The sequence below is a fragment of the Carassius auratus genome, chromosome 18, assembly GCF_003368295.1.
Source record: "Carassius auratus strain Wakin chromosome 18, ASM336829v1, whole genome shotgun sequence".
Lineage (NCBI taxonomy): Eukaryota > Metazoa > Chordata > Actinopteri > Cypriniformes > Cyprinidae > Carassius > Carassius auratus.
In genome coordinates, this window is record NC_039260.1 from 13,815,314 (window position 1) to 13,838,764 (window position 23,451).

General features: G+C 40.4%; 1 protein-coding gene across 1 annotated transcript; it reads right to left on the minus strand.

Moving 5' to 3' along the window:
• Positions 1–17,612: 17,612 nt before the first annotated feature.
• LOC113118805 (extracellular calcium-sensing receptor-like) lies at positions 17,613–19,464 on the minus strand. Its single transcript, XM_026288215.1, has 2 exons — positions 19,180–19,464; positions 17,613–18,953 (listed from the first exon to the last, which is right to left on the minus strand). The coding sequence occupies exons 1-2, from the start codon at positions 19,462–19,464 to the stop codon at positions 17,613–17,615; spliced, it is 1,626 nt and encodes a 541-aa protein (XP_026144000.1).
• Positions 19,465–23,451: the final 3,987 nt, after the last annotated feature.

Below are 23,451 nucleotides of genomic sequence, written 5' to 3' on the forward strand. Positions count from 1 at the left end.
TATTAAGGTGACTTGACTTGGACTTGACTTGACATAGCTTGTGACTTGACTTGACTTGACTTGCCCAAGAAAAAAATACTTGGGACTTACTTGAGACTTGAAGGTTAAGACTTGAGACTTACTTGAGACTTGCACATGTGTGACTTGGTCCCATCTCTGGTGAACTAAGTCCTTATTTCTTCAGAAAAACTCAACTTTGCCTCTCTGATCTCCTTTTCCAGTGAGTATTTAGCCTGTTTATACAATACATTGTCCCCCTTCCTGTAAGCATCTTCTTTGCCCTGATGGAGCTGTCTGAGTTTTGCTGTGAACCACGGTTTGTCATTGCTGTTAGTTAGATGAGTCCTGGTAGGAATACAGATATCCTCACAGAAACTGATATAATGCCGCGTTTCCACCGAAATTACCCAGAACAATTGAACCAGGAACTTTTTTCCACAGGAACTTCCCCCCCCCCCAGACCCGTTGCTTTCTGTGTTTCAACCGCGGTGTAAAGTACCGGGAAGATTAGGTAAATAGACTGGTGACATATGTCTGCACGCATTTCTCAATACAAAGTACACTGATTTTGGACATGCATCTTCGGTAGTTCAGACTTTGTGCATTCATCTCGGGAGTGTGATGTCCACGACGAAGCAAATCCAGTAATTCAGCAAACAGCAGCGTACTTGATAACATCAGTCAGCTCGCCTTGGCTACTGCAATTTTCCTCTCTGTAGATTTACAATAAAACGAAATAGGATATCAAATACCACTACCACCTTTCATTTTCATTTAAAAGGGGCGTGAAATGCTCGTTTTCACTCAGTATCCTGTTAATCTTGAGTACCTATAGAGTAGTATTGCATCCTTCATAACTCCAAAAAGTCTTTAGTTTTAATATATTAATAAGAAAAAGATAGTCTGTACCTTTTTTTCCCGGAAAAACACGAGCGTCTGGAGGCGTGACGTGTGGGCGGAGCTAAAGAATCACGAGCGCGAGTAGGCTTTTGCGCTGAGAGCATCTGGAAACTCTGACATTACCGTGAGGAAAAAAAACATCATCCAAAACAAACCATGGCTAACAGTCAGATTCAGCCATATATTTATGATCCAGAATCAGATCCAGAGGCTGAAATTTAACAAGAGCAGCAGCAGCAACGAATACAGCAGGACGTCTCTATGTAGTATGTATTGAAACTGTATATATTTGCTTAGCGGTTTTGGAAAATGACTAAGTTCCACTTTATGTCGTCTTTTTTTTTTTTTTTTTTTCAAGGTGTACATGTGGAAAGTGCAGTTTGATGACAACATCGCATGTTGTTTACCTGATATGCTTACGCGCCGATAGCTAAGTTAACAACACAGAGATATTTGAAGCAGTTTTAGTCACCACCTGTGGTTCCAGCACACGATCGTGACCCTTTTTCGTTGGGACTGCATTATCCTTAAGAAATAAACAATATGCAAATCCGGCGTCAAACTGGGCCTTCGAAATGAAGGGAATAAACAAAAACACTTGCACAACTCCGTTGATGCTCTGTAAAAATAAACTCCATCCACTGGTCCCTAAATGCTGTTTTTTTTTTTTTTTTTTTTGGTAATCTGTGCAGGGTTGTCTTGCCCTGGCAACCAAAAACACACTTCTTTTGTGACATTTCAGTCTCTCGCTCTGATCAGTGAATGTCTCTGCTCTGCTCTGCTCTACGGGAGCGTGCGCTCTTCCGGGAGAAGTGTCCTTAGGATCCATATAAAGAAATTCCGCTCCATCTAACGTCACACAGACCCATACTCGAAAAAAAAACTTTCCGAAACTTGTGACAAACCGGAAGGAGTATCTTTGGAACAAAAATACTCCTTCAAACGTACAACTTATTTTTTGAAACTTTGTCTATGTTTAGCACGGGAATCAAACTCTTTAACAGTGTAAAAAACTCGTTATGCATGAAATAGCATTTTCCTCCCCCTTTAAACATAATAACAGCTGCAGAAATGTATTTAGTTCAGGGATATGTGAATATTTACAGCCATTACAATGAAACAAAATATTAAATCAATTTGCCTTTTTATTTTCATTTTAACATATAGATAAATTGAAAACACACCAAAGATAACCTGTTTGATTTACCCAAAACTAATTATATTTTATGTTTAACCACTAAAGAGATGAGATGCTGCGTGAACTCAACCAATCAGGATGTTTAGCGCTCACCTCGCGAGCAGGGACTTTCTGGGGGACTTTTTTTAGTTCTTTATTTAGTTCCTGGTTCCTGCGGTGGAAACACACAGAGTACCAGGCCAAAGTTCCTAGTTCCTGGGTAAAGTTCCTGCAGTGGAAACACACCATAAGATGTTACAGTCTCTGAGCTTGTTCAGATCGGTGGCAGCAGCTTCAAAAACACTCCAATCAGTGAGGTCAAGACAAGATTTTAAATCCTGCTCTGCTTCATTAGTCCATCTTTTTACAGTCCTTAACCTCTTAACCCTCCCCGACGCGGCCGTCCTGAAGTCCCCTTAGTTGCACTTGGCAATATTTACGAATAGATTAAATGAAACGGGACAAATTTAATCTTGACAAATGTTATATCATTAGAAAGATTTAAGCCTTAAGCATCAACGACAGATAGGTGTTTTTCAATGGAAAGCTTATAAATAATGTATTTGCTAAATTTGTGTAAGCAGTACACATCAAAACAATAAGAATGAAAATGCAGTACATACCAGATCCGTCGTAATAACGTGTCATAAACACACCCACAGCTGTAAATCCCGGTTTAGTTAGAAAGTTAAGGGTTCACGGAACGAAATCTCATGGAGCACGTTTAGTGCAACGAAGCAATAATGTTGTAATATGGATGATAATTCCTTTGTTTACATGTCCGTTCTTAGGGGCAGAATTGTTTGTGTCCGTTATGGAATACCTCACACTCAGAAAACACACTCTGATCACCGTATTAGTTGAGGGGCCACACACATGATGAAGTCATGAGATACTAATGCTTAGTTAATGATGGCTACTGTATTTGAATGTTAACAGAATTCACATGATATTGTGGCGGGGGGACTGTGACGGGGCGGAACCAAAAATGAGGAAGATTAGTTCCGCCCGGACCATATATCGCAAACACCGCCACTTCCGGAAACGCCGGCGAACCCAAATCGCCGTGTTATTGGGAACGGGCGTCTTGTTGAGCGTGGCGATCACTGATTGGGCAATTCGGTGAAGAGGAGACACATAAATAGGGCATCAGAAACACAGGAAGTGGTTGGTGATTCCCAGTAGTTATTGTGGGTGCAACGGAGCAGAGGAGAGAGTTGGAGAGAGAGAGAGAGAGAGAGAGAGAGAGAGAGAGATGGAGAGAGAGAGAGAGAGAGAGAGAGAGAGAGAGAGAGAGAGAGAGAGAGAGAGAGAGAGAGAGAGAGAGAGAGAGAGAGAGAGAGAGAGAGAGAGAGTATGGTGTACTGTGGAGCTTGGGCAAAGAGAGATACACACACAGGGCTGAGTATACGAATATCTTTATTGGAGCATTGTGTTCAGATGCATTGTGTGATGTGAAGTTAACACACATTGAAGATCTGCTAGGATTGCAGGAAGGAGATCGTGCTGCCAGTTGTGTCGGATGTCGGTTATCTGGAAGAGAAGTGGACAGATCCAGTGTTAATGAAAGTGTGAGTACACGGAAATATTCGTCGTGTCAACAGTTATTTTGCAAGTGTGGAATATCCATATACCTCTTGTGAGCTGTGACCAGTGTGAGCGGCCCCACCGTAATAGGATTGGTGGGTGAGCTGGAACCAGCAAAAAAGGAGTCTGGTGCCTTGTCGTGGCTGTGACGTTTCCTCTGGTCGTCTGCTGCATCGGTGCCCCCAACGTCCAGGAACTAATCCCCGGTCCTATGTGGTTTTGACCCTAATTCACTGTGAGTGTATGGAGTGCAGTGGGTGAGTCCTTTCCTTTGCTGTGTGTACACTTGAAGTCTGCAGTGTAGTGCTGCCATGTTGTCAGTAATCACCCTCTAGGCTGGGAGAGAAAACCCTGTGGAGAAGAACGTGCACCGGTGTTGTGAGACGACCGTCTTTTATATACATGCCCGCTCTTGGCTTTGGACCCCTACTCCGCCGAGTGGTGACGTGTCAACAATAGCAAGTAAGGAACAGTGTGCATATTGTGGGGGACGACGACTGAGAGAAGTGTTGGCTGCTATATGAACATCCAGCTGTGTAGCCCTTGTGTATAAATACCTGTTTGTGGAGTGCTTTCAGAGGTTCGCCCCTGTCTAGATCTCTGGTCCGTTGTCTGGAAGAGAGGAGAGGGAAGCGTTCGAGTCATTCCTGAGGTACATACCCGGTGGCACAAACCTACCTGAAGTCACCCAGCGTGGTGGCACCAGCTGAGGTTGTGGAAGGCCCAATGTGCAGCAACTTCAATCTGTACTTCTATCTACTCTTGGTCAAATTCGAGAGGTGGTGTGTCTTTCTCCATATATTCACTGAAGCTAAGTAAACTTGTGAAGGAACTCTGTCTGTTACCAGTCCTACAGGTCTGAGCTTGAGGCTCTGAATCGTCGTGGGAGTGTTTTCACGGTTGGAGGTGACCGTGTTGAGTGTTGGTCTGGGAAGTCTGCCCCGGTGAAGAAGACCACAGTAGTCGTGACATACACCTTATCTAGACTCCCGAGCTGAAAAGGGCTAAAGCCTGACGTCCACCTCTTCGAGGGTCTGTGAGTTGTATCCATTCAGTATTGTCATTGTATACCCACCTGCATGCCCAGAGCAAAGCTCCAGTTGCCCCTGTATGCCCATCTGTACGCCTCAAGCTAAGAGCCAGCGTATTGCCCTTGTATACTTGTATGCCCAGAGTCAAGCTCTAGTTGCCGTAGTATACTCACCTGTACGTCCAAAGTAAAGACCCATTTGTCCTTCTGCATACTTACCTGTACGCCCTGAGTGAAATACCAGTGCATCGCCCTTGCATACTCACCTGCAAACTCCATCCGTAGGGTTTACCTGGACGAAAATCGAAGTTAAGGATTGTGAATCTTTCTTGCATACCTATACACCGAAGGCCAAGACCCTAATATATTCACCTGCATACTTAACTGTGGACCTTTTAGGCGTTTCCAACCGCGGACCCAGAATCTCGTGGTGAACGGCGTCAGGTATGCACCCCACTCAATTCATCAGAATTACTTACCTTCTTTACTCTGCGTGCAGGGACTGGAAGGGCCCTACCGACGAAACACAAAGGCACTACTAAGAAAAACCCTGTTGAGTCACGTGAAGGAAAGGACACAAATTACCCAAAGGCTTACCTGAGAGTCCCCGTGACAGAGTCAGAAGTGACTCGGACCTATACTCTCTGGCCCCGAGAGTGGATTTTAGATTCCCTTTTCCCTTCCCTTCACTCCTTTTAAATAATTTAAATAAAGTTTGTTTTAATTATACTCTCTCTCTCTCTCTCTCGTGTGCCTGGTCATTGGGGTGTTCTTGGGACCTCCTCGAGGTAGAAACTAGGGAGGGGCGAGACTCACGACATCTGTGGTCCGCTCCGACCTGTGACAATATGTGCTGTGATTGGCTGTTAATGTCTGGCTATTTATCTACTATGCAGAAGAAATAAACATGCTTGACAACTCATATTGTATTTAATAAAAAAAAAACAAAAAAACATTAGTTCTCACATTAATTGATTTACTGTTCTAGCCTTCATGCATGCATGAAGTAATGTGGATTTTTTAAATATTCCTTTAAAGCTGCAGTAGGGAACTTTTGACACTCTAGCGGTTAATAAACAGAACTGCTTGCGTCTCGTGGAAGAACATTGTAGCCGGAGCTACTTCTCTCTGTTTATGTCTATGAAGAATCACAAAGCAATCTAAAATAGTCTGAATATAAACACTTATTATAGGTGTACCCTAGTGATTCAGGACAAGCTAAAAACACGGTTTGGAAAATGGATTCATGGTGTACTCGCTTATTATGTTCATTTTTCTACATTTTGAACACAAAGTTACGGACCGCAGCTCTGATTGGTTGTTTTTTACCGGGAGCGCATGACTTTCTGCAAATGGCAATAGGACCACTGGGAGGAGCCAGAGGAGCTTGATTTTTTCACAGATTATCTGTCTCATATTCTACTGTCAGGACATAATGACAGGTTTAATAAATATGTAAATATATATATATTTTTTTACAAAAGTTCCCTACAGCACCTTTAAAGGTACAGTTTGTTGGACCTGCCACGAGAGGGCGCACTACCAAAACAATAACAATCGCATGGTTTGATGTTGCTAAGAAGGAGCATGGGATGATGGGATTTGTTGTCTTCTACCCAACCTCTGACGGCCATCAATCAGACGGTAATATAAATCAAAGACTTAACGGATGAGGTAAAGTTTTTATAAATATTGTGCTTGATGTCATAATTTTCAAATGTGAGTTCAACGATTTGCGCTAGTAGATGCCCAGCGTTTGGCCTGTATGCCCCATAATACTAATCTTGTTGGTCATTATAATAGCATATGTTTTCTGTAAAGATACAAATCAAAACAACTAACCTGTCAAGTAAAACACAAGTTTACGGGGGCTGTCCTTGTCGACAGAACCAGCGGCAGATGGTAAACAGTAATTATGTTCCATATATATGTAAGGAACACAATCCACCATAAAACATGAAAGAAGAAGCAAATAAGGAACTGCTTGAAGCAAGCAAGTGGTTTGTTGGACGCTAGACACTGCTTCCGCATTTGTCCATGACACTGTTGTCATGTGGTTTCTATGTCAGTAAAGGTGGTAACAAAGGGGAACTTACGTCATTGACAGGCGACTGCACTGCCCTGTGTCACTGTTTAGAATGGGAATTTTCTCATAATTTATAAGTAGTTGAAAACATAAGAGATATTGTTAGTATATTTAGTGGGTTTTAGTGGTTTTTGGATATTTTAATGCAGATATCTTACAAATTGTACCTTTGATAATAATAATTTTAAAAAGTCTTGCATAAAATAATGATTTTTTTGGATAATGTACCATAAGCATAGCTTTATCCACAATACATAGTAACGACCTTGTTTTTTTGTTTTTTTTTTGTTTTTGTGAACAAAGAAAACATCATGATCATGTGTAATAAATCATAAATAACAATGATATACTCACCTTACTTAATGTCTCAATTAAGGTGCTGTTCATCCATGAAGTCATGAATAGAAGACTATGAACTCATGTTAGTTCCTGATAATTCATGAGATATTAATGCATGAAGTAATGCATAATTCACACATAAATGTATGCATTAATCCATGTTAATGTTTGTACCCTTATGTTTTTGTGTTTTATGTTGAATGTGCATGTATCTGTATGATTACTATCTGTTTGAGTGCAAATCAGCTTGCTGTTACTATGTAACCACGGCTATCATTGTGAACATATATGAATAGAGTATGGTTTATTGACTTAATGGCGCAATTATATGATTACCATCTCAATAACTGGCCATCAGCACATCAGCATGTGATAATTGACTATATGACCAGAATTCATTGTAAATGAATGTCTTGCCCCCTTGGAATTATAAGGTTCTATCTGCATTCTGAGCAGTTTTGAGATATTGAGCTTTAAAGTTTTTGCATTACATATAGGAAAATTTATATGGGGAACAAGTTTCTTTCAAACATGAAAATAACAGGGAACCTAAATGTATTCTAAATATACAATATCAAAATCCTCTCAAATTTGTAAATGGGGATTTTTGGAATGGGTCAAATGCAGATAGAACCTTCTAATTCTAAAAAATAAAAAACACTTCCCTGTCAAGGGAACTTCGAACTCCGTCCTCTGAAGGGCCACTATGGGGAACACCTCGTTGTGACCCGTGTCTGAAGCATACTTTGAAAAACGCCAAAGTGTTGGCCGGCGACAGCCTCTGACGTCGCTACCGGCGCGACTATAAAAACGCACCCGTAGGACCCGTCACTTATCTTCTTCGTCTTCATTGACTGTTTTGTTTGAAGCGTGCATCTGAGAAACTACCAGAACGGTAGGAGCCATCTTTTATTGTTATCATGGCATCCACTAGCAAGGCGTTTAAACAGTGTGTGCATCCATGTCAACGTTATTTGACACCTGATGACACACACAGTCTTTGCGTCTCTTGTTTGGGCGAAGAGCACGCGCGCAATGTCCTTGAGGGGGCAATCTGCGCACACTGCGGGCGTTTTTCTGTGAAAAAGCTCCGCTCTCGTTTGTCATCTGGATCTCACGGCTCAGGACCCGCCGTTGCCCAGGCACGGAGGAGAATGAGCTCGTGAGGATCACAGGTGGATCTCGCTGAGGAGTGTAGAGAGAGACTTTTCCTCTCACACTCTCCGGCGGCAAACGAGAGCGAACTGCGGGAGGGAGATGCGCTGTCATTAACCCATTCTGACACTGAAGTTAGTGCTCTGCACTTGCCATGGGAGCGTGCCAGAAACGTCGCGAGGTAGCCTCGATGAGCGTTATTTATCTGACCATAGCCCGCCAGCCCAGGTGAGCCTCCCATTCTTGCCTTACTTACATGCAGGAGTCGAAAAGTAATGGAAGAGGCCGTTTTTCTCTCGCATCCATCGGTTTCAGCATACGAGTTATCAGAATCAGAATCAGAATCAGAAAGAGCTTTATTGCCAAGTATGCTTACACATACAAGGAATTTGTTTTAGTGACATAAGCTTCCAGTACACAGAGACAACAACACACACACACACACACACACACACACAAAAAAAAAAAGATTTACAAATTGGCAAATAAATAAGTGTATAAACAATTGTGCTATAAATGATAATGGAATAGGATTGAGTGAAATGCAGGAATGTTCTAGGATGGAGGGTTAACAAATAAATATAAGGATATTGCACGTTTATAAGCATAAGTAGGGAACATTTAACTGTTCATGAGTTAGATTGCCTGGGGGAAGAAACTGCTCTTGTGCCTTGCTGTTCTGGTGTTTGCGGCTCTGAGGCGCCGGCCAGATGGCAAAAGTTCAAAGATGGGGTGACTTGGATGTGAGGGATCCAGTGTAAGGGAAACAGGTCAATTTAGCTCAAAGGGAATCATGTAAGATTTTAAAGGGAATTTGAACAGAATCACTGTTTCACGGCTGGTCACGGAGATGCCCTGCGATTCAGTGAACTAGCCGTTTAACATCAAATCTGCGCTGGAAACTAATATCCAAACTATAGTGAAACACTATCAATTAGCACAGTAACAAGATCGACAGTTTAAGACATTAACTTGTAAGCACAAAACACAAGATACTTCTCTTTTCAATATGAATAAGGCTTTATTAGATAAATCTAAGACATATAAACTAATCTAACACATAAACGCACGCACACACACATTCACACAAGTTGCAGGAAGGTCGAAAGTTAAGGAAAGATGAGTTTAAGAGAATGGAAATATGGAATCCCAAGTTTACAGCAATACGTTATATTGCATAGACATGAACAACCATCAATCACATAATTAGCCCTTGCATTGAGTTCCTCAATGTGACTAAAATTATATTAGATACACCAGCACAACAAATATCTGGGGATACGTTGCCTTAGTTTCCTGTGAAAGGGACTCCCATTGAAAGGGGTATCCCGGTGTCGCTGATTGGCTGGAAGTTCAGTAGTGAAGTGACGTCTTGGGAAGCCCGTGGTTGTTGGGCGTTGGCTGAAAGTGCAGAGTCGTGTGCTCTGGTCGAAGTTGAACGGGCATCCGAGGTCAGGCGTCGGAGACTCGACGTTACAAAACTTAACTCAGAACACGAAACTCTCAAACGGAAAAGAAAAGAAATAAAGTTTGACGAGACTAGGTTGTGTTCCTTCTCATTGTAGCATAGTAGCAGCAGGCAGGCACGCTGGAACCGCGCTCAAAGAACAATGATGACTAACCGCATGGCTAGATGCTACAAGCTAAAGCTAGGTAGCAAAGCTACAAGCTAAAAGCTAAGAGCAGGCATGACTAATAGCACGAGGCTGGAACTAAAAGCCGACATGGCTAATAGCAGCAGCTAGCGACTAAAAGCAGACTAAAAGCAAGGCATGACTGATAGCACAAGCAATGCTAGAACTAAAAGCCGAATTTAATCGTGTCCAAAGTTTTTAAACTTCCTTGTTGGCCACCCCTCAAATGTTGCCTTGACCAATCAGATGTGGTCCTGGGGTCTGGGGTATCATAAATCCTTGTTTATCTTACCAAGCATGTGGTTCTTGCCTCACAGGGTCTAATTTTGGACATGATTCCTATAACATGATTATGATATATTTTACAAATAAATGATTGTCAGGACAAGATCAAGCAAGAAAATGCGATTATTTCAATACTAGACATGACTATGTATCCTATAGTTATCAAAAGACATATACAATAAGTGTTTATACATGATAGTCAAATGTGTGGGTTACACATAAATGAATATGGAGTTAAGCAATGGAATGATTCATTCATAAGTCTTTTTTGAGTTCATTCTGGTCCATATATAATGTATAAAAAGGGTTTCTTTGCCATTCTCTGGCAAAGGACTTTTCTGTGAAGACAAAGGTTTAAAGCCCTTCCCCCTTAGGAATTTCAGTCTGGTTCTTCTGGGTGGGGGAAGTCAATGCAAGTATTTAACTTGATCTCCTGGGTTTACATGTGATGTCCAGCGTTGCATTTCAATCACGAACAATAAATTTGACAATCTCTTCTTCGAATTAAAATTGTTAATAATTGTTCTATTGGTGTTAATGTTGAAAGCTGTTGTGTGAACAAGTTGGTTGGTTGGTTATCTTGCTTGGTTCTTGTGGCACTAGAACTGATTTATGACTTCCTGAGGAGTTCGGCTCTCGTTTCAATGCACACAGCTCTGATAGACTCTTTGATTTGTCTGATTCGACTCATTTCTGCTACACCAGAGTGATTTTCTGAGCCCTTTTCCTCACTCTGGATGTATACAGTTCTTGAAGGGTGGGCAGGGGAGCACCAATAATCCTTTCAGCAGTCCGAACAGTTCTCTGTAGTCTTCTGATGTCTGATTTTGTTGCTGAACCAAACCAGACAGTTATTGAAGTACAGAGGACAGACTCAATGACGGCCGAGTAGAACTGTTTTAGCAGCTCCTGTGGCAGGTTAAACTTCCTCAGCTGGCGAAGGAAATACAACCTTTGCTGGGCCTTTTTAACAATGGAGTCAATGTGATTGTCCCATTTAAGGTCCTGAGAGATGGTGGTTCCCAGGAATCTGAATGACTCCACTGCAGTCACAGTGCTGTTCATGATGGTGAGTGGGGAAAGTGCAGGGGGGTTTCTCCTAAAGTCCACGATCATCTCCACTGTTTTGAGCGTGTTTAGCTCCAGGTTGTTAAGACTGCACCAGACAGCCAGCTGCTCAACCTCTTGTCTGTAAGCAGACTCATCACCGTCCTGGATGAGGCCGATGACTGTAGTGTCGTCTGCAAACTTTAGGAGCTTGACAGAGGGGTCTTTAGAGGTGCAGTTGTTGGTGTACAGGGAGAAGAGCAGAGGGGAGAGAACACATCCCTGAGGGGCACCAGTGTTGGTGGAGCAGCTGTTTGATGTGAATTTCCCCAGTCTCACTAACTGTTGCCTATCTGTCAGAAAGCTGGTGATCCACTGACAGATAGAGCTAGGAACAGAGAGCTGGGTCAGTTTGGTCTGAAGGGCTGTTGGGATGATGGTGTTGAATGCCGAACTAAAGTCCACAAATAGGATCCTCACATAAGTCCCTGTTTTGTCCAGATGTTGCAGGATGAAGTTCAATCCCATGTTGATTGCATCATCCACGGACCTGTTTGCTCGGTAAGCAAACTGCAGGGGGTCCAGTAAGGGTCCAGTGATGTCCTTCAGATAAGCCAGAACCAGTTTTTCAAACGACTTCATGACGACAGACGTTAGAGCCACAGGTCTGTAGTCATTAAGTTCTGCTATCTTGGATTTCTTTGGGATGGGGATGATGGTGGAGCGTTTGAAGCAGGAAGGCACTTCACACAACTCCAGGGATCTGTTGAAGATCTGTGAAAAGATGGGGGCCAGCTGGTCAGCACAGATTTTCAGACAGGCTGGTGTAATACCATCTGGGCCTGGTGCTTTTCTTCTTTTGTTCTTCTTGAAGACCTGGCGCACATCATCTTCACAGATTTGAAGAGCAGGAGGTGTGGAGGGTGGGATTGCAGGATGTGCAATCCCACCCTCTGATATCGATGGCATGCACGAGAACGGCTATGAGAGGATGCCCCCTGTAGAAGAGATGCTGGCTAGCTATCTCTCAGTGGGGGAACATCCTCTCTAAAATCTCCCTCTTTGCCATCTCAGCCCTTCCAGGATACATCCCGCTTAAATGGTAAATCATACGCAGCAGCAGAGCCCGAACAACAAAAGGGTCCTGGCCCGTCTCGATCTGAGGATCGAAGATGGGCGCAGAAGGCTAGTGTCGCGGCTCGCGCTCCTCCCCCGCCTGAGGGCAGGGGCAAGAAGAATCGCGGGTCACGAAGAGGTAAGCAGGGTCTGAGGGATGTGATTCAGACGAGGCAGCATTCTCGTCCGGATCGGAGCGATACCTAGGAGTTCGTCACTTCCTTTTTGGATGTTTTTAACGTCTGTTTTATTTCTCCCCTGCCTAATTCCCCTGTAGCCACCAGCGCTCCACCTGATCGGGGTTAGGTGGAAAGTTTCTCACATAACAGTCTCCTATCCTGGACCTGTTATGTTTTTGGTTGGTCCTATTTTCATAGTGACCACCTTACTGACGGTCCGGACCAAAAGGGGGCGCCCCATAAAGCGGTACTCCAGTACAGGAGGGTGGGTGAGTATGTAACCCTTTCTGCTTATGGGTGTTATGTTGCTGGTGGTTATATGTCTACTACAAACTCTGTGAGTTTCCTTTACAGTGCTCAGTTCCAGCCTTGTGCTCTGGCCACAATCACAGGCTTTCGGCAGGCGTGCCTCTCCCTTGCGATCCAGCGCCTCTGCGATGCTTAGGAACCTTTCTGTACACACGCTAAGCCTGTGTACTGTCTCAAAACCACATTGTGGTCAGCGTGCACGTGAACACGTTGCGCACTGTCTCAAATCCACGTAAGTGGTAAGTGTGCACGCAAGGCTCTGCGCACTTTCTAAAGTCCTGTATGGTAAGGGTTACGCGCTCCGCTTCGTTCCCTTTCTTAAGATGATTAGCCCCGAGGTTCCTTGGGCTTCATTCATTCAACCAGTGTGTATTTGTTATACACCCCAAGCATCGCTGTGTGGACTCCCGCATATTGTGGTTTTTCAGATAGCAAGCTTTACCAGGTCTCTCTGAAAGCGAGCTACCACATACTGTGGTTGTCAGGTAGTAGGCCTCACCAGGCCTCCCTGGAAATTTAGCTCCCACATGCTGTGCGTTTCCACTAAAAAACGAGCTCCCAAGGTTTGTGGTTGTCAGGTAGTAGGCCTCACCAGGCCTCCCTGGAGTCGAGTTCCATATTACCTTCCACTGAGGTGGTTATCTGGTAACGGGTAGTAGGCCTCTCTAGGCCTCTCTGTAGGTGAACTCTCGCATATTGCGGTTATCAGATAGTAGGCTTCACAGGTCTCTCTGAAGAGAGACCTGTGAGACTTTAAAAACTGCAAAAAAAACAGACATGCTTCAGGAAATTAATTATTTAATAAATCATGAATAAATTATGATTATAAAGTTTAATAATCATTGAAAAATTATTCACTGACTAATCACAAAAAATGTCAGACTAATTTTTTAAAACACAGAACTATTATACTCTCTGTGACTCATTTTTTAAAACACAGACTTATAATACTCTCTCTATCTGAGACACGTCTTCCGTTTCTTCTTTTAATAGAAGTAATTAGCCCCCAGCTCTTTAATTTGTAAACTGGTAGGTGCAGTCACTGGCTCCACTGGTTTGTCTGGTAAGACCCTAGGCCCTGATGCATCTACCTTGTCACCTGCCTAGAGAAAAAAATACATTTGAAAAAATGAATATTTAAACATTATTTAAATACATTATATTTATTTAGCATGGTATACCATTGATTGAGTAGCTACAGTCTACAATCATTCTTAAATCGTTTTAATACTGAGGTAACTGCTTTAACGATCTTTCACATGTTCACATAAAGAGCATAACTTTCTGTAAATGCACTATTTTGAGTAGGATAGGTTCGTTAGTTTTCTCTGTATTTAATTTTTATTTTTTTATCTTAGTGCTTGCCTCTTAATATCAGAAACTATAAAGCTAGCGCTACTGGCTAGTGTGGTGTCTAACTATGAAAACAATCTTCTCAGCAAGACCTAAAATATAAAAAAATAAAGAGTGAACTTGCCTGGAATTTGGGCTGCGGTCCTTGACAAGATCGCCAATAAAATTCTCGATCTTAAGGTTTCTTAAAAACTTAACGGTGCATGCCATAATCCTCACAATGCGATCTAAACCCGCCGACATGACATATAAAGTTGATCCTGATTGGTCCTCTTCTGTGAATTTGAAATGCTGATTGGCTCACGCAGATAGAACCTTATAGGGTGAGTTCGACTTTGTAGATAGAACCTTTTTGTTTTTTCAATAAAAAGTCCCAAAATGTACACAACTTCAGAAAAACCATCACATAATGTAAATAAGTTGTCACAGAATAAGAATATGTGAATAACTCAATTTTGACAAAAATGTCTGACAGAACCTTATAATTCCAAGGGGACGGTCTAGCAATCTCAGGATGTTCTGTAAGTGGCATACAAAGTTAAAGCTTATTATTATTTTTTATTATTCTTATTGTATATTTCTAGTGGTCAAATAAATCATTTATATGATGTAAGTTTCTGTCTAATGTTTTATTTTTTTGAAAAAGATATGCAGTGGTATGTTTAATGACTAAAATGTTTTGTAGAACCCTTCAATACAGTTGGTAAATATTTTTTATATTTTTTGGGACTATACATAGTCTGGTTTGGTATCCTCTTCAGATTTGAAATATAAACTCATGAGACATTTGACTTTCAACCCATTACTTTTCTAGATTGCTCCAGGACTGATTTGTATTTTATATCAAATAAAAATGTAGTAACACTGAAGTAAGGAACTGTTGCAATTTTAAGTTAGGTAGGGCACTTTCAGCTGTGAGCCCCATAATGGGGGGTGCTGGCTAACAGGTTAATACAGGTTTAGCTGATTTTAGTTTCTCCCTCTAGGTAAGTATACGATGAACCAAACAGTGATCAGAGTGTCCCAAAGCTGCTTGTGGAACAGAGTGATATGCATCCTTTATTGTGGTGTAACAGTGATCCAGTATATTACTGTCTCTGGTGGGACATTTGATGTCTGTATTTTGGCAGTTCACAGGAGATATTTGCTTTGTTAAAGTCCAAGAGAATGATTAGAACAGAATCCAGGTATTGTTGTTCTGTCTCTGTGATCTGATCAGCCAGTTTCTGTAAAGCCAGGCTCACACGTGCTTGCAGAGGGGTGTATACACTCACCAGAATGAACGAGTGAAATGAATAGGACAGTTTGCAGTTAATGAAGAGTGTTTCTAGATCAGAACAGCACATCTTATTTAAAACTTTTACATCTGTAGTCCACCTTTCATTGATGTAAAAGCATGTCCCTGCCGGCGAACAATTTCCCTGTTGATTCTGCGTTGCGGTCTGCTCTGAACAGCTGAAAGCCCAGCAGCTGGAGCACACTGTCTGGAATGGCGTCATTGAGTTGAGTTTGTCTGTTTTGTTGGGTAGAGAGCGGAGATTTGCCAGATGGATGCTAGTCAATGGCGTTTCACGAGCGCGCCAGCTCTCCTTCCCCATCTCCACATCCAGAAGCATGTGATCAGTGGAACTGCTCCGTTGACAAGAGTGTCCAGCAAAACATCAGAATAGTAAAAAAAAAAAGGTAATATATCGGGACAGGTGTGGTTCCAAATGTCCAGCAATTCATCCCTAGTGAAACTGATTGCAGGAATATAACTAAAGACAGGACAAACTAACAAAAACACAAAAACAACTGCAGAAACATGGTGTCACGGTCTATGGGAAAATGCATGGAAATGATATGCAGATGACGTTATGCATATTAAAACTAGACATTGTAAGCTCAATAAATGGCCATTTTGGGGAGGAGATGGTGTGGAGATTAATGTAAGCACAATCTTCCACTGACTGGGTATTACAAAGGGAATTGTGCACAGGTTCTGGCATACCCATGACTTTATAAATCTGAAAACTTTTGTACATACGCAGAATCTAGCTTTTGTGTTTATGCACACATTTAGGATTAAATCTACATAAAGTTTTATACATGAGGCCCATGGACAGGAGCTGCTGTCTGGTGTAACTGCGTGAAGGCGGAACTAATTTGCATATTCATAGATCCACATATAGTAAATGGGGGAAGGGTGTTGAGTTATGTTCAAGCTATTTTAAGGCATGAGAAAATTATATATATATATATAAAACATTTAAGTATTTCATTTTGATGATCAAAGATAAGTTTTAAGGGATATAAAATGCACCACAGGGGGACTTTAAATCAAGTATAAATTACATTTAATCATTATGGAATATTTCTAGTTGTATATGTACATGTAGGTAAAAGTCTTAATAAATAGTGGACTCACCTCGAAATACAAACATTTGTGTTAAAATTTTACAAGCATAAATATGTAATATTAAATACAAATTGCTAATTTCTTTTTTATAGATATGAACATATAATCATCAAATTAATTTGTATATTGCTTTTCACAATACACAGGGTTTCAAAGCAGCTTTATATGAAGTAATACTGTTGGCTTAATGTGCTTACTTGATGCTTTTAACATTGAGCAGTTTTAGGTCTGGGCAATATGACAACCCTATTAAAAAGTCATATATTTATTTATTTATTTTTTATACTAAGTATAGTTTAAAAGACTTACTGATATAAAAACCATAAATAAACTTTATTTGTAATACTACTTGTGCACATTCCAAATTTCTTCATGTGAAGCCTAAAATATGTTTGAATGTCACCATGGAACAACTTTCCAATCAACCAATCAGAATTGAGAGATAACTTTTCAGGAAATGTCAGTTTTAGGCTTAAAATCAGGGTTAGTTGCAGCTACATCTTTGTTAATCTGCTATCATTTCCCTCTTATTTTATAAAAATAATGGGTAAGATTAGATTTAGGGGTAGGGATTTGGTTTAGTCTGTATTTTTGGCAAGTAATGTTGATCCAAGATCAACAAAATATGTTGATCTAGGAACATGTCTTATCAAAATCACGCAGACCCCTGAAGTATACTTGCAATAGTTCTGCGTTAGCACAATAATAAATATTTCAGTACATCTTTAATTGTACTTCAGCACTACTTACACACAATTAAAGTGCATTGAGAAAAAAATATATTATTTGTTCGAATTTAGCAGACTAAATGTATAAATGCAGTGTTTATTTATTAAGTACACAAATATGTAAATGTACAAAGTATATTTAGCATGAAGTAAACATATCTAAATACATTTTAGTATATTACATTTCAGTAAGGATGGCAATATAATGTGTTAATAAAAATAATATACCCAAAACAATAAAATTTATTTAGTTTTAAATAAAAGTTCACAATTTTAAATTTAAAACAATTTATTTTGTTTGTCTTCCCATGATTGCTTTTTTAGTGTTTCTCTCTGGATGTAAAAGGATGATGTAACACTTCGGGGCAAATATGGCCACCAGTAAACCAAAACTTGAAGCTAAAATGGCAAAAATCTCCACAGCCACTGCATATTTCCCTGGTGAGCTTACATATGCTGGAACAAATGCAATCCACACAGCACAGAATATTAACATGCTAAAAGTGATGAACTTTGCTTCATTAAAATTATCTGGAAGATTTCTTGCCAGGAAGGCTAAGAGGAAGCTTACTGTTGCTAAAAGTCCAATGTATCCTAGCAGCATAGAAAAACCAGCCACTGAGCCAATAGCACATTCATAGACTATAATAGACCGGATATACAGGTTATTTTTATGGGGTGTTGGAGAAGCAGTTGATAGCCAGATTGCACATATCACAACCTGTATGGCAGTTAGGACCAGAACAGTACATCTTTGTGGAGCAGCTCCAAACCATCTTATTGCATCCTTCCCCTCTGGATAAGAAGACTTGAACACAGCTATTACCACCATAGTCTTGACTAGGATGCTGGAGATACACAGGACAAAGCTTATGCCAAACACAGCATGTCTTAACTGACATGTCCATAACTGTGGCTGGCCAATGAACAGCAGCACACACAGAAAACACAGTTTGAGTGACAAAAGCAGCAGGAAGCTGAGCTCTGAATTGTTGGCACGCACTATGGGAGTGTTGCGGTGATGCACAAGAATGACCATCACAAGAGCACAGGAACAGGTGCCAAGCAGGGAAGCAGTAGTCAAAGAGATGCCCAAAGGATCCTCATAGGATAGAAACTCCACTTCTTTAGGGACACATTGATCCTTATTTGGACTGGACCAGAACTCAACTGGACAAACCATGCACTCAATAGCATCTGAAGTGTGAAACACAGGTGAAGTGGCCCAAGATTCACTTGCAATCCACTGTTTGCCTGTCATGTTCTGCAACACCACTTCTTCCATCAAAGATATTACTAGGGACGAAGGAGAAAAAACAACAACCACTCTAGCTGTGGATGCCTGAATCACTCCTGTTATATGCTGAATGTTTCTGGGGTTGTTATCATAGGGCAGAATTTCAGAAAAAGCAACACAAAGCCCAGATATCTGCATTTCCTGATGAAAAGACTGAGCAGCATAGATACCATAGTCATCATCACTGTAGAGGAGACCAACCCAGGTCCATCCAAAATGCTTCAAGATCTGAACCATAGCCCGCACCTGGAAGGCATCACTGGGGATTGTTCTGAAGAAAGAGGGGTACTTTTTCCTGTCACTTAAACATGAGCAGGTGGCATAGTGACTGACCTAATTGGGGAAGAGGGAGAGGGCATGAGAAAGAGAAATAACACAACAGTCAAAAAAAATTAATAAAATAAAAATAAATAAATAATAAATACTACTACTTCTACTACTACTACTAATAAAAAATGCTAGTTCTTTTTTAATGTTGTCATACCCAAACAGATATATATGAGGATATATAACAAAAATATGCATATCGTGTATTTTTTATTTATTTATCCCATCTTACTATAGGTACTCGAAATAGCCCCAGAACACTGGAAATTGCAATGGATGGAGTTGAACTTGGATCCCCTACAATCCCAATCACGGGAGGAGGGCCAGTACAATTAAGGTTAGAGGATGACCTTTCTCTCCCACTAACAAGGGATATAGCAGCTCGGAACGCCATTCCTAGCATCACACAATTGTCATAAAGGTGGTAACCAAGAGTGATATTGGGCAGCAGATTGGGATTCTTATTGATCTCATTTATTGCAAAAGCCATGGTCTGTGCATGCTGGAAGCTTTCCATATTAAATCTAAGGAAATAAGTAAGTAAATAAGAAAATAGATAAATAAATTTGTGTTATAAAAAGAGATGAATAAATACAACGTAGCAAACACATTAAGCGTTTACATGAGTTATATACACAGTGTATACAGCTTATATATATATATATATATATATATATATATATATATATACACACACACACACACACACACACACACACACACACATTGGTTTCAATACAAATTGTGTAAAGATGGCATTGCAGCTGTCATCACATCATTCAAACAAATTAACTGAGGTAAAAGAGGAAAAATACATCATAACATCCATATTTATTAGATATTAATTATAATTAATATTTAATCTTTCTCTGTTTAGTAATGCAGTTAATCTGACTCACATTTCACAGTATGGTTCTTCTGGTTCTCTTCTGAAGCTCAGCTCTGGGAACACTGTGAAAAAGTGAACTTCAAATAGGCCTCCAATTATAACATCTCCATCCAGGTACACTCCATTTAGCTTGAACTGCCTCTGGAGCTGACATGTGCCTAATCTGAGGACTGAAACTGAAGATAAACAGTCAAGTAGCAAGTATAGGGAAACAATCGGAGAGAACCGCATCACGCTCTCTTCTGAGCCTCACACCCTGTTAACTTATGGGGTGTTGCTTTAAAAGAGCAGGTGGTGCCAAGTGGGAATACCTGGAAATCAGGCAATCACCTTTCCATCCCTTTATGATTTCCTTTTCTAAATTAGATTAAGCCTCAGTTGTCCCTCATTTCCTGTTTTCAAATCTCTGGCTTTGGGTTCATTATGACCCCCAAATTGAAAGAGTAATTGTAAAAAATATATACATTTTTAATTCTACAAATAATATATATATATATTTTTTTTTGTTGTTTACTTCTCAAGTTCAAGTTCAAGTCTGCTTTATTGTCAATTCTTCCACATGTACAGTACATACATACAGAGAATCGAAATTGCATTACTCTTAGACCCCCGGTGCATACAGATAACATTAACATTAAAGCCTAAAAATCTAGATCAAATATAAAATGTAGATACAACAATACAATAAGGGAATGTAAAAAAAAAAAAAAAAGACATATAATAAAATTGAAAATAAACTTAAATAAAGCAGCGCAAGGCAAATGGCAGATAGAGTGCAAATCAATGAAGTGAACAACAGTGCAGATAAAATAATTTTTAGTGCAAAAACAAAAGCTTATTAAGTCTGATAAAAGTGACAAAAGGCCTCAAGAGCAGTTATTTTATTAACTGACTGATGTGGTAGTGGAATGACGTCAGTTCCATAGAGAAGGATGTAGTGAGCAGACCAATGCTGCAGTCTGCCAATGCAGTTAACTGACCTCATTCAACTACCTCTTCTGTCAGTTTAAATAAAGAACTGCTCTCTGAGATTTTTGATACTTTAATCAGACTCAATAAGCTCTTCTTCACTATAATCATGATATCTATCTGTTTACTTCACTGGGTTGCATTCTGTCTGCCATGTGCCTTGTGGTGCTTTACTTATCTTTCTTTTTACATTACCTATTTGTATACTCGTATAGTTGTACTTTATATTTTATTATCTGTATTTAATGTTCTACTGTTATTGTTATCTGTATGCCCCAAGGGTCTGAGAGTAACGCAATTTCAATTCTCTGTATGTATGTACTGTACATGTGGAAGAATTGACAATAAAGCAGATCTGATTAGCTCAAAAAAAGCCATTAAATAGCTCATTATTATTATTATAATTATCATTATTATTAATATTTGTTCTTTACTCCAGTATCCTTGCTGTTATTTCTCCTCTTCCCTCTGCTTTTCTTCACTTGCTCTGTCTTGCCACTGTTGTAGTTCCAAAATTATTTCCTTCTTGTAAAACTTATATTCAGCATAAAAACTCATTGTAGTCCTAATGAATTCAGAAACCTGATGTTGGTATTCTCAGTCAGTATACCATGATAAAAAGACATCTTTACATGTAATATTTTCAAATATATATTTTTTATTCTTTATCATTATCCATGGGCAAATTCATCAGTCAACAGTATTTTTCCTTCAAGTTCCAGTGAACCATTTACAGTTTCAAAAACCCAGCCTTTGTTTCCCAGCATCACATAAATGTAACTTTTCCCATCAGCATGGAGACCGTGGGGTGGGGGGGCTGCAGCAGTTGAATGGGGGTGGGGACTGATTTGCATATTTACAACATTGCCTGTAGAGATGCACATGAGTAGTTACATCTAAGCTACTTAAAGGAATGAAGGCATTTTCACAAGATATCATTCTGATTATGAGGTCAATTTCACCGTTTGAACTATATTATTAACGATATATAAAGGTGCTGGTCATATAATTAAAATATCATTGTAACGATAAAACCTTCGTAATCATCGGGAAGAAGGAGGCGGGAACCGGCGAACAATCAACTGAAACTTTAATGACAAAATAAATACAAAACAGCACAACAGCCCCTCGCGGACGACTGTTGCGCACAAATAAAAAGTAAACACAAAATAAAGTCCAGGCCTGGTCCTCTCTCGTTCGTCACTGTCGTCGCTCTGGTTTTATATCCCTCCATCTCCTCTGTGGGACTTATTACTGTAGACTGTAAAGCCCCTTTCACACTGCCATTCCGGCAAATACAGGGGTAAAGCGTTCCTGTAATTGTTCCCTGGTCGCTAGATTTGGCACTTTCACACTGCCAGTGATGACCCGGTATATGTGCGTGCTTTCACACACAACCCTTGAAGATCCCGTAACGACACGTGACATCAGCGCGTGACGTGTAATGTACGAGTCGACAACGCTTGGCACGTTATACTTAAACTGAAGCAAGCAAATGATCTCGGCGTCAGCGCGGAAAGTGAGGAACTAACTGATCTCTGCTTCATTACAGTTTGTACATATGTTTTCGTCGCGAATGTTGATCTTCCTTCAAAACAGCCTGTAAAAGAGTCGCGCGATAAAGCGCGTCATCACTTCGATACCGAATTAGATCTGGCTTTTGTTCACACAGCGCTCGTTCCGGATCGATTACCGCAATGTTACTAGGTCCCCGACCCGGGTTCAATTCGGTAATCAATTCCGGGACGTGGTTGCTTTCACACAGAAGGCGACCAGGCAATGTTACGGGAATATTGCGGGTCCGACGTGCAGTGTGAAAGGGGCTTAAGTGACATCAATTCCCATTGCAAACACGCCCAATAAAATGGCCCCACCCCTGTTACTTGATTGATAGGTTTCCGTGTAGACGTTGGAAATTCAAATGCAAAAGGAATTGCCTTTCCATTTGAGTTTTGGCAGTTTACATGCAAAGTGCAGAGAGAGTGAAAAAGCAAATGGAGTAATTAATATTGCTATTTAAATATGACAGGCTCATAGCTCGTAAGATATGGGAAACACAATTGCAAATGGACTTTGCATTTCCATTTTAAATTTTAAATACAATTTGCAATTCCTTTTGAATAATGTCCGGAATATTATTCCATACTAGGGCATGTGCTGTGCATGTATAAATTATGTACAATGTATATATTATGTACAATGTATAGCTAACTAATTTAGCAATACTCAGCCAAGTTTCCCTACTGCAGCCTCAATATTAGCAGCATTATAAGTAGTTATGATTTTTTTTTTTTTAATCTGCAAAGTTGTTGATGAAAAAAAGATAACGAGTTGTCATATTTTTGGAATATTTTGCCTGTTTATATGTCACTGGGTAACAAATTTGCATAATCCTGCCTGCCCGCGAAATACAAACAGAGTCTGACTTACTCACAAACCCTTCTGCAACCCTTCTGCACTAGTGGACACAGTTAAATTAGTGTTTTTTTTTAAGCTGATATAAAGAGTCAAATAATAAATAAATTAGTTGAGCTAAATGTCCTTCTGACGTCAGGAGTTGTGACGGATGAAAATGCCGGTGTTCTCAGCCCTAGTGATGTGGCAGTGGCTTCTTTTAGCTTGGGAGATGCAGACGTATGTATTGGC